At 42.5% G+C, this 19,608-nt stretch overlaps 1 protein-coding gene across 1 annotated transcript in view; it reads right to left on the bottom strand.

Annotated features, from left to right (window-relative positions):
• SLC6A19 (solute carrier family 6 member 19) overlaps positions 1-19,608 on the bottom strand; it is an 82,683-nt gene that overhangs the window by 3,150 nt on the left and 59,925 nt on the right. The window contains exons 8-11 of the mRNA XM_073332433.1: positions 17,475-17,631; positions 15,602-15,806; positions 15,286-15,445; positions 624-786 (exon numbers count right to left, since the gene is read on the bottom strand). Coding sequence (XP_073188534.1) covers positions 624-786; positions 15,286-15,445; positions 15,602-15,806; positions 17,475-17,631 — 685 coding nt within the window. The remainder of the gene's footprint in view (positions 1-623; positions 787-15,285; positions 15,446-15,601; positions 15,807-17,474; positions 17,632-19,608) is intronic.

Genomic DNA, 19,608 nt, shown 5'->3' with positions numbered 1-19,608 from the left:
GCTGGAAAAAGCATTCATGGAACTCAGCTGTGTGTGTCCTTGCCTGTGGCTGTCTGTGTAAGTGCAGTACCTGGAGAGGTTTGCAACTTGTCATAATATCACAGTGGGAGAGGGAGCCCAGGTTAGTAAGCCAGTTAGAAAGCTCAGCGGTACCCCAATTCCAGGTTGCACCCTGGGAAAACCGATCACAACCTCACTGCAGCTCTTATGGATTTTCATGAATATAAATGGCTTCAGAATCTGACCCACTTGTCTTTTGTTAACAGTGACAGCTCTCTACATTTCAAACTGTTATGCAATCCCTACTTTATAAATGATTAAGTTCACAGGGTCCTGCCTTGATCCTGTCTCACAGTAGGACTCTCGTTTCCTTCTCTTGAGTAAAATTACTAAGACATCATCATCTAGCAATTCCCATTCATTTGTGGCTGAATTTAGAATAGCAAGTTCATTTGTCTAACATTTAATTTTTTATATTCCATTTTATGCACTGTAGCAGAGTATTCATGAGAACACTGTTGAATGGGCAACATGGGGAAGATGGATGTAATTAGTACACACACAGAAAGAAGGAGGCATACATAAAAAAATTGAAGATATGTGTTTTGACCTTATGTACTTACATAATTAGGATCCCAAACGATATAGAGCAGTTCTTGGTTGACTTTCACCACAAAGTAAAAGAAGAAGATAACTATCATAATGAGAGGACTGACAACTCTCCATGTGACCTGCCAGAAAATGTTGGGTTTGTGTCCAATCATGAACTCTATATCCTTGTTAAACCTAAAAGCAAAGGTAGCAAGTTCAGGAAATTCACTCCACAGTAGTGGTTTAACAAAGCACATTCAGAGACTGTCCAATCATATGCACAAATGACAAAGTAAAATGCCCTAATTGTACTTTTCAGAACTTTCCAATGCCACAGTAAAATATAAATGGTAAAAACAAGATTTAGAAATATTTTTCTAATTGAGCCAAATATCAATATAATTATCCTATAAGTTTGAATCAAATTTCCCAAAAGCAAGCCAGGAAAAATACTCTTAAAAACATGCATTATTTCAATAATTGTGTGACTGCTTCTGATTTCACACTGCTTATAATTATCAAGAAAAGCAAAAAGATCAAAGCTATCAACTTATGGCATGGTATCTTCAAAAAGTAAGAACAGGTGTGAATTGGATGACTGAGTGTAAGTTGAGTTTCCCTCTGATGTAAAGTAAAACTTCTCAAGGTTTTTCTGTTTGCACCTCAGAACTGTTTCTTTTAAAAAGTGTAACATCATTTATTACTGAAAGGAGAGAAGGCAAATTGAAGGCATTTTTAAATGTGGCTTTTATGTATAAGGTCCACTTAGATAGTCATAGCAACTGTATTTCAGAGTGTTAAGTAGAGGACTGTGACTTTTCTTAACCAGACACATGCTACTTAATTATAGCCATTTTTGAAACTGTCCTTCAGTCCTCTTTTGTGACTGTCCAGTAGATCGCTTGGGCGTGTATCTGATTGAGCTATTGAGTTGCCTTAACAGCTGTGAATGGTGCACAGAATCAGGATCACAGATGCCCACACTCAGCTTTCCCCAGAGATGCTCCACCTCCACTCCACCCCTTCCCCCAAGGCCCCACCCTTGCTCTGCCTCTTCCCGCCCCCACTCTGCCCCCTCCTCAAAGCTCTGCCCCTGTCCCGCCTCTTCCTGCCCCCATTCCACCCCCTCCCCAAACATACCCTGCCCTCATTCTTCTTCCTCCTGATCAGCAGCAGGCGGGAGGCACTAGGGGGAGGGGAGGAGCTGATCGTCAAGGCCCATGGAACAGATGATCGGTGGGGAGGCTGGTGGGTGCTGAGCACCCACTATTTTTTCTGTGGATGCTCCAGCCTCAGAGTCGGTGCCTATGATCAGGCTGAAAATAAACTATCATATATATTTTATTTTTTCCTTTTATGTGAGTGGGACAGAGCCCCAGCTGCCATTGTAAAGCTGCTAAAAACATGTGGTACCAAGGCTGGGGGCATGCCTAAATGGGAGAACAGACACTTCCCGGGTTATGCAAAACCCGACTTACGCAAATCTGCACTTACAGAAAAAGTTCCATAAGCTAGAAATAGGAAGTGGGTTGTTTTGGGTTTTTTTGCGTGACAGTCGGGAATACATTTCGACTCATGCAAAATTCAACTTACTCATGGCGTTCCAGAATGGAATGATTGCATAAGTCGGGAAGCATCTGTAAAGTTTTCTATTTGCAGACACTTTCCGTTTTGATGAGATATATTATTTTTTCTCTTAAAATCCATAATAATATTTGAGGCATTCTGGGACTCCTTAAGCCTCTGTGCTGAATACTTACAGCACACATTGAGTTCAATTGGATTTTTGTGGGTGATTAGCACTTCTGAAAATCCAGCTCAGTGGGTCTCAGTTTAGCAGTCAAAATCAGAAGCCACTTTTGAAAATTTTGGCCTTTACCTCTCTATGACCCAGTTTCCAAATCTGAAAAACAGGGAATAAGGGATGAAAGGACCCTGACACAAAGTTGCTGGAAGGATTGCACAGTCTGTTACCCACAAGAGTAGAAGCTTCCATATCACATTAAGCTTGTGCTGTTTGTTTTTAATATTTAGAACTGTCCAGATCAGTACAATGTCACCTAAGCACTGCACAGCAGGCACTGGCAGATTCTGAAAAACATGCAGGAATAAACCGTACACTGTTCAGGAATGGCTACTGTGTAGAAATCTTTTTTAAAAACTTAAAGATTCTACTACTGTCTTTCCCAGTTAGGAACATAGGAATTGCCACACTGGGTCAGACCTGAGGTCCATCTAGTCCAGTATCATGTCTCCAGCTGTAGCCAGCACTTTATGCCTCAGAGGATGGTGTAAGAACCCTATAGGAGGTAGATGTGGGATAAACTGCCCCAACATTAGGTCTCATCCTGATTTTTAGTAGTTAGAGATTGGCTTATGCCCTAAAGCATGACATTTTTATGTCCTTTCCAAAAATTTTATCATTAACTATAATTTTGCTTATTCTTGTTACTCATGTAAATGTCCAATCCCTTTTTGAATATTGCTAAATTCTTAGCCTGAATAACTTCCTGTGGAAATGAATTCCACAGTTTAATTACACATCATTTGAAAAGTATTTCCTTTAATCAGTTTTTAATTTGTCACCTTTAACTGCATCAAATGTTCCTTTGTTCATGTGTTGTGAGAAAGGGAGAATAGAAGCTCTTGATCTCACTTCTCTATAACATTCATTATTTCATATACTTTATCATGTCCCCACATGCTACTCCTAAATCCTTATCTCCTTTCTATTTTCCTCACTAGGAGTTAACTTCCACTTTTTAAAGGATGCCTTTTTGCCACACGCTGCTTCTTTTACTTTGTTGTTTAGCCACAGTGGCACTTTTTTGGTTCTCTTATTATGTTTTTAAATTTGGGTATACATTTAAGTTAAGCCTCTATTATGGTGTCTTTAAAAAGTTTCCATGCCACTTGCAGGGATTTCAGTTTTGGCACTGTACCTTTTGATTAATGTTTCACTAACCTACTCATTTTTGTGTAGTTCCCCTTTCTGAAATTAAATGCTACAGTGCTGGGCTGCTGTGGTGTTTTTTTTATTTTAATAGCCTCTCTAATCTCCCTGAGCATTTCACAGTTACTATCACCATCCTGTTCTGGTGGTCAGTAATATATCCCTACTGTTATATTCTTATTATTAGAGCATGGAATTACTATCCATAGAGATTCTCTGGTACAGTTTGGTTCATTTAAGATTTTTACTTCATTTAATTTTACGCTTTCTTTCACATATAGCGCCACTCCCCCACCAGCACAGTATTTTGTACCCTGGTATTACTGTATCCCATTGATTATCATCATTCCACCAAGTTTCTGTGATGCCTATTATATCAATATCCTCATTTAATATGAGACACTCTAGTTCACCCATCTTATTATTTAGACTTCTACCCCTGGTATATAAGCACTTTAAAAACTTGTCACTTTTTAGCTGTCTGAAATTACATAATGTAATTGAATGGGACTATTTTTTTTCATTTGACTCTTCCTCATCAGATCCTACCTGTATTTTATCATCTTCCAGCCTCTCCTCCTTATTAGGACATAGAGAATCTCCATGAATAGATTCTCCCCTAAGGTATATCTCTGTTCAAACTACGTGTTCCTCTGCACCTGTCGGTTTTTCCCCAGCCCATAGTTTAAAAACTGCTCTATAACCTTTTTAATTTTAAGTACCAGCAATCTGGTTCCATTTTGGTTTAGGTGGAGTCCCTCCTTCCTGTATAGGCTCCTCTTTCTCAAAATTTTCCCCAGTTCCTAATAAATCTAAACTCCTCCTCCCTACACCATCCTCTCATCCACGCATTGAGACTCTGCAGTTCTGCCTGCCTACCTGGCCCTGCGCATGGAACTGGAAGCATTTCAGAGAATGCTACCATGGAGTTTTGGACTTCAGTCTCTTACCTAGCAGCCTAAATTTGGCCTCTAGGACCTCTCTCATATCCTTCCCTATATCACTGGTACCTACATGTACCACGGCCACTAGCTCCTCCCCAGCACTACACATAAGTCTATCTAGATGTCTCAGGAGAGCCGCAAACTTTGCACCAGGCAGGCAAGATACCATGTGGTTCTCCCGGTCATTGCAAACCCACCTATCTATGTTTCTAATGATTGAATCGCCCATTGCTAATACCTGTCTCTTCCTAATAACTGGAGTTCCCTCTCCCAGAGAGGTATCCTCACTGTGAGAGGATACCACATCATCATCTGGAAGGAGGGTCCCAACTATGGGATTGTTTCCTTCTGCTACGGTTGGATGTTCTCCTTCCCTGAGACTTTCATCCTCCTCAACAGCACAGAAGCTGTCAGACTCGGGGTGAGACCATTCTACTGTGTCCCAGAAAGTCTCAACTATGTACCACTCTGTCTCCTTTAGCTACTCCAGTTCAGCCACTCTGGTCTCCAAAGCCCGTACATGGTCTCTGAAGGCCAGGAGCTCCTTGCACTGAATGCACATATACACCACCTGCCCATAGCATACATGCTGCATTGGGTGCAATAAACTGATAGCCCCACTATGTTGCTGGACTTCTGCCTGCATTATCTTTTTACTCCTGAAATTAAATCCTTTGTTGAGGTTTTGTTTTTATCAGGCGTTTTTTTTGGCTTTAAGTTTAAAGAATGAATCTAGCCCCCCTCACACGCTCCCTCTCGCAATTCCCTTGCAAAATTCCCCTGTTAGCCACTCCTGTTAACTCTCTCTAGTTCCTCACAAGTCCCCTCTGGGCATCACTCACCTAAATAACTTTGTATCATGTGCAAATGTTGCTACTTCGTTATTCATTCCCTTTTCAGATAATTAATACATATATTAAACAACACTGGACCTAGTACTAAACCTCAAGGCACCTTTGCTATGAAGAAAATTGAGCATTTAATCCTTCTCTTTGTTTTCTCTCCTAGTCAGTTCTTGATCCATGAAAATACTTTGCTTCAGACGCCATGACTCTTTAGCTTCTTAGTGGCTTTTGTGCTAGACCTTGTCAAAGGCCTTTTTGTAAGTCTAAAATTATGTCAACCAGTTCTCATAGATTCATAGATTCCAAACCCAGAATGAACCATTGTAGTCATCTAGTCTGACCTCCTGCATAATGCAGACCATAGAACTTCCCTGAATTCATTCCTGTTTGAACTAGAGTATATCTTTTAGAAAAATTTCCAATCTTGATTTTAAAAACTGCCAGTGATAGAGAATCCACTACAATCATAGAACTGTAGAAGATTAGGGTTGGAAGAGACCTCCGGAGGTCATCCAGTCCAACCCCCTGCTCAAAGCAGGACTAACCCCAACTAAATCATCCCAGCCAGGGCTTTGTCAAGTCAGGCCTTAAAAACCTCTAAGGATGGAGATTCCATCACCTCCTAGGTAACCCATTCCAGTGCTTCACCACTCTCCTAGTGAAATAAGTTTTCCTAATATCCAACCTAGACCTCCCCCACTGCAACTTGAGACCATTGCTTCTTGTTCTGCCATCTGCCACCACTGAGAACAGCCTAGCTCCATCCTCTTTGGAACCCCCCTTTAGATAGTTGAAGGCTGCTATCAAGTCCCCCCTCACTCTTCTCTTCTGCAGACTAAATAAGCCCAGTTCCCTCAGCCTCTCCTCATAAGTCATGTTCCCCAGCCCTCTAATAATTTTCATTGCCCTCCACTGGACTCTCTCCAATTTGTCCACATTCTTTCTGTAGCGGGGGGGCCCAAAACTGGACGCAATACTCTAGATGTGGCCTCACCAGTGCCGAATAGAGGGGAATAATCACTTCCCTCGATCTGCTGGCAATGCTCCTACTAATGCAGGCCAATATGTTGTTAGCCTTCTTGGCAACAAGGGCGCACTCTTGACTCTTGCTAGCTGCAATTCCAGTTGTGTTTTGGCCTTTCTGATTACACCCCTGCATGCTGGAGCAATATTTTTATACTTCTCTCTAGTCATCTGTCCAAGTTTCCACTTCTTGGAAACTTCCTTGTTGTGTTTAAGCTCACCGAAGATTTCTCTGTTAAGCCAAACTGGTCGCCTGCCATATTTGCTATTCTTTCTGGACATTGAGATGGTTTGTTCCTGTGCCCTCAATAAGGCTTCTTTAATATACAGCCAGCTCTCCTGGACTCCTTTTCCCCTCATATTAGCCTCGCATGGGATCCTGCCCATCAGTTCCCTCAGGGAGTCAAAGTCTGCTTTTCTAAAGAACAGGGTCCATATTCTGTTACTCTCCTTTCTTCCTTTTTTTCAGGATCCTGAACTTGACCATCTCATGGTCACCGCTGCCCAGGCTGCCACCCACTTTTACTTCCCCTACCAATTCTTCCCTATTTGTGATCAGAGGTCAAGAGGAGCATGGCCCCTATTTGGTTCCTCCAGCACTTGCACCAGGAAGTTGTCCCCAACACTCTCCAAAAACTTCCTGGATTGTCTGTGCACTGCTGTATTGCTCTCCCAGCAGATGTCAGGATGATTGAAGTCCTCCATGAGAACCAGGGCCTGTGATCTGGAAACTTCTGTTAGTTGTCTGAAGAAAGCCTTGTCTACCTCATCCTCCTGGTCTGGTGGTCAAAAGCAGACACCCACCACGACATCACCTTCGTTGCTCTCAACAAACTCTAAACTTAACTCAAAGACACTCAACAGGCTTTTCTCCAGTTTCATACTGGAGCTCTGACCAATCATGCTGCTTGTTGCACATACAATACAACAATTCTGGGTAAATTCTTCCAGTGGTCAGTTACTCTAACAATCTATGCTTATTTTCAGTCTAAATGTGTCTAACTTCAACTATCAGTCATTATCTATTATCAGATTTCTATTCCCCATGTAAGTATTTTTAGACAGTGATCAAGACCTTTTTACTACTACTTTACTGGCACATTCAAATATTTCTAAGAGAATAGCAAGACACAACTTACCTTTGCAGAAACTGTGCTGGTTAGATGTGTTTATATCACAATCTTCCAAAAATTGTTGTTGTTCTGTTTCAACCAATTTGACTAATAAGCCTTACATATGTACCTGGCTATATTTCCTCAGATCATCCCCAGAGCCTTTAAAACATGAGTGGCTAACAGGGGAATTTTTCAAGGGAATTGCGAGAGGGAGCGTGTGAGGGGGGCTAGATTCATTCTTTAAAACATAATTACAGCATTTACTACCCTCAAATATTCTATAACAGTGGTTCTTTTTAATGAGAGTGCATATTTTTGTTAGAGGCTCAGCCACTTCATATTTAAGCTTCTTCAGAAGAAGATGTGTGTCCCTATGAGTGCTCCACTGTAGATGTATCTGCGCCTCTGTACCGCTAATCAGAGATTTTAGGTAGCAGTGTCCATTCAGCCTGCACAGGTGCTCTCCCTCCCTCGTGGTTTGCCTGAAGACTATCTAATGCTGTGCGGGCAAACTACCCCCCATTCCTTCTCTACCGCAAAGCCCCATATTGGGAACTCTGAAGTAGAGGGGAGGAGGGTAGGTTGTGGAGCACCCATAGGGACACACATCTCGAAGAACCATCGTTTCTGCACAGGATGAGTAACGTCCACTTCTTCTTCGAGTAGTGTCCCTCTGGGTGCTCCACTGTAGGCGACTTTGCAGCAGTATCCCCAATGAAGGGCTGAGACTTCGAGTGGAGTCTGTTATTAAAGAGAGTAGTGCAGAGCCAAAGATGGCATCAGAGGCTGAGTCTCCAGTGATCACATAGTGCTCTGCAAAAGTATGGGTTGAGGCCCAAGTTGCAGCTCTGCAAGTTTCCGTTATGGGGAGATCCTTAAGGAATGAGACCGAGGTAGAAACTGGCCTCGTGGAGTGCGTGCAGAGTCCGGATGAAGGCAAGAGGTTGAGCCCCTGGTACAGTGAGTAATGCAACCAGAGACCCATTTGGATAATCTTTGAGCCGATATTGCAGAACCTTTGGATCTTTCTGTAGCCAATGATTTTAGTTTCTTATCCATTTATTGTGTGATGTTAAGATTAGTCAATATGTTTTATTACATATATTCATTGTATGTTAATTAGAGTTAATTTGTAGGATTATAAAAGTATATGATTGATCAGTATTTATCAGAACCAAGCTAAGTTCCCTCTAAGCTGTGTGACCGCACAGCAGCCTATTAAGTGCCACGCAGGCACGCAGGGCTGCGCTGGGGAGAGATGCCCCCCCATAGCACCATACTCACTGCAGTGCCCCTCCCCAAGCCTCGACAGTACCAGGTACATAATGGCACCAGGCTCACACTCAGCAGGGGCCCTGCGGCCTGGCCCGGCACTCCACTTCACTAGGCTCCTCTCTGGACCCTTCCCCATGCTCCTATGGGCCCGCCGGCCCAGGGCTCCTCTCTCTGACCCCGCCCTCCATCATGGGGTGGGAGGGTGGAAAGGAGCCCATCATTCCTCTGGGCCACTGGTGAGGGATGGTCTACGGTGGACCATCATTGGCAGCCCGGACTGTGGATGGACCTGCTGCGGCCAAGGGGGAGAGGCTCCCCAACCCCGGCCCTAACCCAGCGCTCCTCTTGGACCTGCCACAGATGAGGGGAGTGGCCCTCCAGCCCAGCCCCCTGGAGCTGCTGAGGACAGGGAAGAGGTGCCAAAACCAAGCCTAGCCCAGGAGCTGCCGGGGCAGCCTGCACCCCACCCCCTCACCCCAGCTTGCACCCCCCAGGAGGAGGCTCTCACCCCCTTCTGCACCTCAACCCTCTGCCTCAGTCCTGAGCCCCTCATCCTTGGCCCACCCCACACCCCCAGCCAGAGTCATTAGCCCCCTGCACCCCAACCCTCTGCCCCAGCCCTGAGCCCCCTCCCACACTCCGAACCCCTCGGCCCCACCCCATCACATGAATTTTGTTATGTGCACCAGTATGGAGGTGATGTGTCACCTCCATATTTGTGCACATAACAAAATTCTTTCAGCACATGTATGGGAAAAATTAGAGGAACACTGGAACCAAGTATTAGATGTGAGTAAGACAACCTGTAGGCTGAGGCCTGCAAGACTTTAGCTTAGCTATTTTAGGCCTTGGAGACAAGAAACCATGACTTAAATCAGTGACTGAGAAATAACCCTAAGATTATGGGAAAAGAGGAACTAAGTGGTAATATTGCACAAAATTATCCAGAAGATTAATATTAGATCATAAAAATACTGTAAAGGCCCATCTGTCTCAGATGTGTGTCTTAATCACAGGATACAGGTTGTGCATCAGTACTAGCGAGAATAAAGGCAAATTACACAGCCTATAGAAAAGTCGGGTTCCTTAAGTTTCCAATAAGACCAATAAGAGAAAAGAAGGTTGACACTTTTATGGACATGCACAGAATGCAGGTATAGACAGAATCACATTATAAAAAGGGGATGCCCAGAATGGGAAATAACCCTAAGATTATGGGAAAAGAGGAACTAAGTGGTAATATTGCACAAAATTATCCAGAAGATTAATATTAGATCATAAAAATACTGTAAAGGCCCATCTGTCTCAGATGTGTGTCTTAATCACAGGATACAGGTTGTGCATCAGTACTAGCGAGAATAAAGGCAAATTACACAGCCTATAGAAAAGTCGGGTTCCTTAAGTTTCCAATAAGACCAATAAGAGAAAAGAAGGTTGACACTTTTATGGACATGCACAGAATGCAGGTATAGACAGAATCACATTATAAAAAGGGGATGCCCAGAATGGGAAAATTGAGCTCCCTATGGGAGATTCCAGCAGGAATCATTCCTCTACTGATGATCGAGCCTTGAGGGACCCATCAGACCCTAACACTATTGTTAAGGATGTGAGTATAATTATATTTGTAATTTTTGCATAGGTCTGTATAAAATTTCTATATGCTTGGTAATCATAACTTTAATTGTAACTTTAATAAAACTTGTAAAATAGACTAGACTTTGTACTGGTGAATGTATGTGTGGTCACACTACCCTTAGTCTTTATGTGTTCCTAGGGACCCTAACTCTGAAGCAAGTAGCAGAGGTGACTTTCATAGAATCAAATCATAGAATATCAGGTTTGGAAGGGACCTCAGGAGGTCATCTAGTCCAACACCCTGCTCAAAGCAGGACCAATCCTCAATTTTTGCCCCAGATTCCTAAATGGCCCCCTCAAGGATTGAACTCACAACCCTGGGTTTAGCAGGCCAATGCTCAAACCACTGAGCTATCTCTCCCCACACTCTGTTAAGCCTGAAACTGTATCCTCCAGAGCTGAACCTACGGTGGTGTAATACCACATTACAAAATGCACTTTGAATAAAATAAAAGGCTACATTTCCACGAACGAAAGAGTTTAGGAGACTTCCTATAGTCCTTAGTCCTGTCCAAGTAGAATGCTAGCATTTTTCTAACATCTAGCATAGGCAGAATCGCTTCCCTGTTATCATGATGTGGTTTTGGGAAAAAACAGGAAGATGGATTTGTTGATTCATATGAAAAGCAGAAGCTACTTTTTAGGGAGAAACTTGTGATGCAGCCTCAATGTTACTTTGTCTTTAAAAAAGAGTGTGAATGGCAGGTGTGCCATCAGGGCTGCTATTTCTCCTATGTGCCTAGCTGAGGTGATGGGAACCAGAAATGCTGTCTTCATAGAATCATAAAATATCAGGGTTAGAAGAGACCTCAGGAGGTCATCTAGTCCAACCCCCTGCTCAAAGCAGGACCAATCCCCAATTTTTGCCCCAGATCCCAAATGGCCCCCTCAAGGATTGAACTCACAACCCTGGGTTTAGCAGGCCAATGCTCAAACCACTGAGCTATCCCTCCCCCCCATGGACAGGTATGAAAGAGAGTAAGTCATTATGGGCTCAAAGGGAGGCTAGTTAAGGCTCTGAGAACTAGATTAAGATTCAAGGTTTGAGTGAAAAGAAAAAGAGGACTTGTGGCACCTTAGAGACTAACAAATTTATCTGAGCATAAGCTTTCGTGAGCTACAGCTCACTTCATCAGATGCATTCGGCTTGAGTGGGTGGTCTCACATGCAGGAACAGGTTTCCAATACTCTTATAGGAATCTATGTGTCAGTGGGTGAGCGAACACTGAGTATCCATCTACTTGACAGTGGAAGGCCATTATGAGTGCTAGATGTACTTTAAGGGAGCTGAGAGAGAGTTCTGATTTTTTGAGGTCTAAAACACAGTCTAAAATCAGAGGGAGGGAGAATGACACCAAATTTGGAATTGTTTCCATTTTTGCAGGTAAGTATGCTGAGTGGTCGATTTTGGCTGTGTAGAAACACCTTGTCAGACCATTCTACCACTAAGTATTGGAACCAAGAAGGAGTCAAGCCTAGAGATGAAAGATCCACAAGTTGGGGTAAAGGATGAGTCTGTAGTTTTAAGAAAGTCATTTTGAGAATGGGCCAAAGACAGACCAGAGGACATACTGCCATCTGTGCCAGGTAAGGGAACCAACCTTACCTTGGCCAGGAGGGGGCAATCAAAATAACCCTTGTCATTGTATTGTCAACAGGATCTTGGATAGTAAAGGAAATGGGGGAAAGGAGTATAAAAGGTCCCTGACCCATGAGAGAATGAGAGCATCTCCCAGAGACTGTTTCCACAGGCCTCTCTTGGAGCAATAGTGAGGACATTTCTTGTTCCAGTAAGTAGTGAAGAGCTCTATAGTCAGGGTTCCCCAAAAGGCAAATATGTCGTGAAACACCTCTGAGTTCAGTTCCCATTCGTGGTTTTGTGAAAAGTTCTGACTGAGACTGTTGGCTGTCATGTTCTGTATCTCTGGTAGGTAGATGGCTTAGATGAGCATGTTGTGATGGTTGCACCAATTCCAAAGTTTGAGTGCTTCTGTACAGAGGGAGTGAGATCTGAAGCCTCCCTGACGATTTATGTAAAACATATTGTCCATCATGATCTTTGTGAGAGAAAGTGTGCACAGGCGTTCCTGGTAGCTCTTAATGCTCCCAGCCTATTAGGGAGGCATCCTTCATCAGAGTTGGTGATGGTTGTACAAACGGGACACCTGTTCGGACATTGGATGGGTCTTTCTACTAGTCCAGGGAGAGCTTTACAGTGTAGGGCAATTATAGGGGTTTGCTTAGTTTGTCCTTGTTTGGGGAATAGAAGGATCTGAGCCACATCTGTAGACACCTCATGAACAACCGAGCGTGTGGCATGACGAAAGTGCATGCTGCCATATGACCAAGCATCTGTAGACAATTCCTGGCTGATGTTTGTGGACTGGCCTGGACTATCTCAATGAGACTTGTGAGGGTGGTGAACCTGTATAGCAGGAGGAATGCCCTCACTTATACTGCGTCAAATTCAGCACCAATAAACTCCAGTTGCTGTACTTGGGTGAGTGCTGATTTCTGGGTGTTGAGCTGTGGGCCCAGTTGTAAAAATGTGCACATGGTCGTCTGAGTGGCTTGTGTGGCCTCCTTAAATGAGGGAGTCCTTAGGAGGCAGTCATCAAGGTATGTTCACAGGTGTGCTGCTATGATGGACAGAACCTTGGAGAATACCCTGGGTGCAGATGAGAAGCCGAATGGGAGCACCCTGTATTAATAATGGTTCTGGCCAAAGGTGAACTGTAGGAACTTCCTGTGCGACAGTTTGTATTGAGATGTGGAAGTAAGCATCTTACAGGTCCAAGGCTAAAAAACAATCTCCTTGCTCTAGAGCTGAAATAATTGCTACTAGCATGACCATCTTGAACTTCTGCGCCTTCACATATCTGTTTAATGCCCTTAGATCTAGAATGGGCCTCCAACCTCACTTCGTCTTGGGGATCAGGAAATAACAGGAGTAAAACCCCTTGCCTCTGAGTTGCATCAGAACTGATTCTCTGGCCCCTAAGCATAACAGATTATCTCTTTTCTGGCAAAGTAAGTTCTCATAAGAAGAGTCCCTAAAAAGGGACAGGGAAGGAGGGTGGCTATGGGGGAGGGGTGTGAATTGAATGGCATAACCCTTCAAAATAATTTTCAAGACCCATCTGTCGGAGGTGATATTTTGCCAACTTTTGAGAAAGATGGTCAGGTGACTTCCGAAGGGCCATGACAAGTGCATAGATGGCAGTTGATTTTGCAAGGAACAGCTGTTTGAGACCGTGACAAACCTGTCAAAAGTGCTTAGGGAAGGAGGGTTGTGAGGTCACAGACTGGGGGGCTAATTGCTTCCATTTTTGTATCCTGGATCTTTTACATTGTGGCTCGTAAGAGTGCTGTGATGATAGGTACTGAGGTGGTCGTGAACTGTGCTGTGATTGAGAGCCATATTTTCTCTTTTGTCCAGCAGTATAGATTCCCAGGGATCATAACGTGGCCTGGGAATCCTTCAGAGTATGAAGAGAGGTGTCAGTCTTATAAGCGAAGAGCTTGGGGCCTTTGAACGGGAGATCCTCAACCATTGGCTGTACTTTCTGGGGCAACCTGGAAAGCTGTAATCAAGATGCCCATCTCATTACCCCTGCTGCGGAGACTGAGTGGGCTGTTGTATCTGCTGCGTCCAATGCCATCTGTAGTGCAGTTCTGGCTACTAACTGGACCTCTTTGAAAATGGCCTGAAACTCTTCTTTTTGCATCTCTGGTAGACGTTCAATAAACGCATGGAGTTTTCCATAATTAATAAATTCATATTTTTTCTTTTTTGTTTTTTTTTCTAACTGAGAAAAACAGAAAGTCTAGACTACTATATGCCACTATGAGGGTGATCCCTCCAGCAAGGGGGGCGGGGGGGAGACGACCTCATAAAAAGTTCTTTTTTTAAAAATCCCAACAGGGTAAACAGAAACTCTAACTATTAAAGACAACAAAAAGACTAAAAATAACTACTACTTAAACTAATGATGCAGAGAAGGAAGAGATAACTTCTCGCTCCATTTGAGGCCAAAGGTAGTTGAGAAGGAACTGGGGGCGATTCACATGCACAGCACTCAATAGTGTCAAGGCAAACAATGAGAGCGCATGTGCGGGCCGAACAGACACTGCTACCTAAAATCTCTGATTAGAGGCTTGGGGCATAGATACACCCACAGTGAAGCACCCATAGGGACACTACTCAAAGAAGAAGTCTTGAATATGTAGCTAGGCCTGGTGACTTACTGCTTTATAAATTATCAATTTGCTCCAGGACCATCATCTTCTGACACCTCAATCGCTGCTATCATCTCATCATTATTACCAGAAAGAATTAACTAAATCAGAAAGTTAAGAAGTAAAGATGTTTAAGTGTATTTACAATGAATCAATACTTTAAAATACAGGTATATTTCCACTGACAGTTTAGCATAACCGTAGGCACCACACTTAAGATTCATATGAACTAATTATTGCATATTTGCATTACACTGTCTAATACTCATTTAAAAAAACTAGGAATTCATATGCAGAATACTCTACTCTTGAACACTTGCTAAGTATATTATTCTCTTGCAACCCTTCTGAAAATAATTTGGTTTTATTTTAGGTGTGTAGTCAGGTATCATTTATGGTTTACTATTACCTGTTGGCAGAAAAGCTGCATAGCTTTAATCTACAGTACAAATCAAGAACACTAAATCTTAACAGATATTTTTCTCTGTTCATTGAGAGAGTTTTTTTTAAAATTGTAAGACAAAGGCTAAATTATGTTTGTGTCATTCCTGTGAATTCCATTAGAGAGCAGACATGCACTGGGGTATAGTAAGATGGCAACTATGGTCTTCATTCAGTCCTGCATAGTTTCTACAATACTTAAGTCTATGTTTATTTCATACCTGTCTATCCCATAAATGTAGACGACTGAAAACATCTCACAAAAAGCAATTATCAGCAAGGGAATTGATCCAGCAAAACTGTCAAATAGTGCCAGCCAGTAGTTACCAGAATTCAGCACAAAAATAAAAGCAAGCAAATAAGACCCGGCACAAATCAAACCTGAAAATAAAGAACAAAGTCAAATATTTTAGACATAGACTAAAGCATAAAAACTAATAAGAAATGTGAGACTGTTCACTTCTAACTAATTTTAAGACAAGACAATTCCAAATTTCTTTAAAGATGAGAGATACTGAAGAACCATACAATACCTACCTGTAACAAGTTCCTTAGGCCATTTTTTGGGTATGACATTAAGATCTTGCAAAGGTACAAGAACACCTTCCATGTTTCCAAACATAGATGACAAGCCTAAGCAGAACAGCATGATAAAGAAGAGAATGGACCACAAAGGTGAGACAGGCATTTTGGTGATAGCTTCAGTGAAGACTATAAAAGCCAAGCCAGTTCCTTCAACTCCCTGTAGAGAAATAACAGCAGACTCAAAACGTAGGAGCACTGACACTATTTAGCATTTAAAAATACTTCCATGTATACCATAGATGGTAATGCATTATACTGTACTATAGTTATACATTTCTATTTGTTTTCATAAATCAACCCTAATTCTGCATTATGTTTACTGTTACATGTATAAAGTATATTACTGAGATAACTTTTCTGGAATGGACAATAACAAAATAAAATCAAACCATGTAACCAATTTTTCCCTATAGTTTTCTCCTTATCTCCCACAATTGTGCCATGAATAGAATGCTCATTGAAACCACTGGGAGTTCCGGTTGAAAAGGACTGTGCAGATGGAGGCATTATATCAGATTATAAGAAGCCCAACGAGCCAATTTAGATGGAGTCAGTTTTTCACAGAATAACATCAATCCTAAATAGAGCATCACTATAACTAGAAGTGCAGTTTACACATTGCAATTCAGTAAGACAGTTTGAGTTATGCTCTGAAACCACTCCTATTTCATGGGCAATAAACCCAAATACAAACTTTTAAAAATATCCACAGTTTTTAATATATGTTAAATGCTATTTAGTTTGCAAAGTCAAGCATTCAAAAGCTTGAAAATACCAGATTTACAAATGCCAGAGCAATCTTTATTTCCCCAATTTGTGCATCCATCCTGTGCACTGAATAAGGAAAATATAGTATTTGAAAATCCTGTGGAAAATATAGTATGTGATCATGTAATTAAAGACAGTATCCTAATTCATATAAACAAAGGGTCTAAATTAAGATGTCCAGGAAACTGTAAATCTGACAATCCCTAACTTTTGATTGCTTGTCTTCACAACCTAAATAGTTACCTCAATGTAGGGTTTTTTCATATGTATTTTCCTAACTTTTCTAAAAGATAAAGGTAAAAATAAAATTCTGTTATATACAACTGTAACAAACCCTTCCCACCAACCAACCATCAGCAGGGTTTGAAACCTAACCCTTTAGCATGGCAGCACTAGCTGCAGGTAACTGAACTTCAGGGTTAGCTGGCAGCAGGTATGGTTGTTGTCCCAGAGTGGGGCTGGATGGGTCCAGGGGTGGCTGGGATTGGTTGGAGTGGGGAACTTGGCCCAATTCTTTCTCCTCACCTTGGGAGCTGAGGGAAATCCTGCCCCACATTGTGCCCCAGAGGGAGACATGGGCCATGTTTTGGGTCCAGGCTGGGAAACCAGCCTTTCTTTCTTTTCTCCCACTATAGCTGCTCTGGCAGCTCCTAGGCTTTTCCAGAGTAGTGTTGTCTCCCACCACTTTAACCGTACACTGAGCCTGGGCTTTGAATATTTGTGGGTTTTTTTATTATTCTGGGTGGCTGCCAAAAATTTCTTGAGGAATGAAAGTGAGAGGAGGGAAATGTCAATGTTTAACAGTTTATAGCTCAGCAAAAGCTGAATGGATTTTCATGTGCCAAAGAAAAAGCACTTCCCTAGTCCAGAGGCATTCCTTCTACCAAATATCAAAAGCATGCTGTAAATGGAGTAGATCTGAAAGCATCTCATAGAAAAGGTTGCAACAGGTTCCTTTATAATGGTTCATCCATTGCATTTCCTTTATAATGGAAAGCGTTAAGAAACTTAAATATAAGGGCTGTTACCAGCTCACTCTGTAGTAGTGTCAACTTACATCAGTTAAGAAACTTTCGAGGTTACAGGTCTCAAACTTAAGGCCTACAAAAGTCATTGTATCAGTCATGTTACACCACTTCTGCATCTGTTCAAAGTTTTCCTGGGTTACATTACCTTCTGGCAAATCGAAAGCATTTGTCAGGGTAAGAATATTTCTGTAAAAGTAAAATATAAATAATTGGAAATTAATGTCTGTATATAAGCAAACTAAGATTTCACCTTCTCACCGTCATCATCAAATACATTATCATTAATTCCATGTCTCATAGTCATAAAGAAGACACAATAAAGAAAGGTGTTGTATTTGTCTAGTTGTCTGTGTACAGGACTGAGTGCTAGGAAGTCCACTGAGTTTTGCAGGTACAAATTCTAATGTGGGGGCCCCTACTATGTGTCACTATGACAATGCCAGCCTGACCCCCAGTGACTGAGTAGGGGGGGATGGGCAGAGAGGACAGCTGGCCCCTCTGCTCTCAGAGCCCTAGCTGGCTAGAGGGCAGGGAAGAAATTCCACTCCTGGCCTCCTGCTACCAGCTCTTCTTTCACTGGAGAAGGGGAATGCTGTTCCAGAGCAGCTCTGCCCATCTGGATACAGGGGATTGGCCATAGGCCACCTGACTGGCTCTGGGGTGAACTGGCTGACAGAGTGCAAAGAAAAGCCCTCATAGGTCAAAAAGAGAGCACATGCTGCTACTGGGAGGGGCAGGCCTCACTAAATGCAGCCTGAACCCAGGGCTAGGAAACTCATCCAGGAAACATGGTGTATGCAACCCACATCCAACACTGAATCATCCATTGTATTCCATGCCTCAGTTCAGGAGACATTATGGAAAAAATTCTGCTGGCTTTGTACGAACCAATGAATGAGATTTTTAATGAACTGAAGGACACAGACATCATCAGAGAAAGTTACAGCACTTGGGCAACCCCCATCATCCTGGTCATGAAAGCATGGGAAAATCCAATTGTGTGTGGACTATTGGAAACTCAACCAATTTACACATAAAGATGCACATCCCCTTCCTCAGCGAAGCTGCTCTTCATTCTGCCTCCCTCATGATATAGCTAGCAGATGTTGGCAGAACAGATGGCACTAGAGGACCAGCAGAAGATAGCATTTATCACACCCATGACATTTTGTGAATTTTCATACATGCCATTCAGGCTTTGCAATGAGATGGAAATGTTCCAGTGACTGGTAGAGCATTGCCTAGGAAACAAGTATTTCCAGATTGTCCTTTTGTACCTGGATGACATCATTGTGTAGTCAAAGGTTTATGAAAGTTACATGAAATATCTAGATGTTGCATTTACTAAATTAACTCAATATGGGCTGAAGATTATATCTTCGAAGTACCACTGTTGAGAAAGTGGCATACCTCAACCATAGTGAGACAGCAGATAGGATCTTCTCTGATTCAGAAAAGATCCGAGTTATTAATGGTGTGGACAACCATTTTTTATACATGCCTAGAGTTTGTTATATACTACAAAAGACGTTCATAAAGGACTTTGCCAAAGCTGGGTGCATCCCTTCATACCCCATTATGAGGATTAAAGGGCAGGGTTGCCAATAGGAGTCCCATGGATTGGACTGAGGAATGTAAGGAGGCCTTTGAGTGCTTGAAGTTTGCCCTGGTAGGAACACCAGTATTAGCCTACCTGGAACACATCCATATTTTCAAACTTTATACAGATACCAGTAACAAAGGACTGGGCACTGGCCTCTCCCAGGACCAGGATATACAGGAGATGGCAATTGCATATGCCAGCTGAGGAATGAATGTATCAGAGCAGAATGACAAATGCTACAGCTCTTCCAAGCTAGAATTCCTGCCCCTGGACAAAGCCATAACTAAGAAGGGCTACTAGGCAGCTGTTCCCATCACTTTATATACAGATAACCTCATGGCATACATCAACTCTGCCAATCTGAGAACACTAGAGGAATGCTGGACCTCAAGGCTGCCTATCTATACCTTCATGCAAATACAGCTGCTCTATTTAGGTTTCAAATAATATTTGAGTCAGAAATGCTGCAAAGTATAAAGATTTGGGGAGGGATAGTTCAGTGGTTTGAGCATTGGCCTGCTAAACCCAGGGTTGTGAGTTCAGTTCTTGAGGGGGCCATT

The sequence above is a fragment of the Lepidochelys kempii genome, chromosome 2 (genome assembly GCF_965140285.1).
Source record: "Lepidochelys kempii isolate rLepKem1 chromosome 2, rLepKem1.hap1, whole genome shotgun sequence".
NCBI classification, from domain to species: Eukaryota; Metazoa; Chordata; order Testudines; family Cheloniidae; genus Lepidochelys; species Lepidochelys kempii.
Note: the sequence above shows the minus strand (reverse complement) of the source record. Positions and strands in the feature narration are given on the sequence as shown.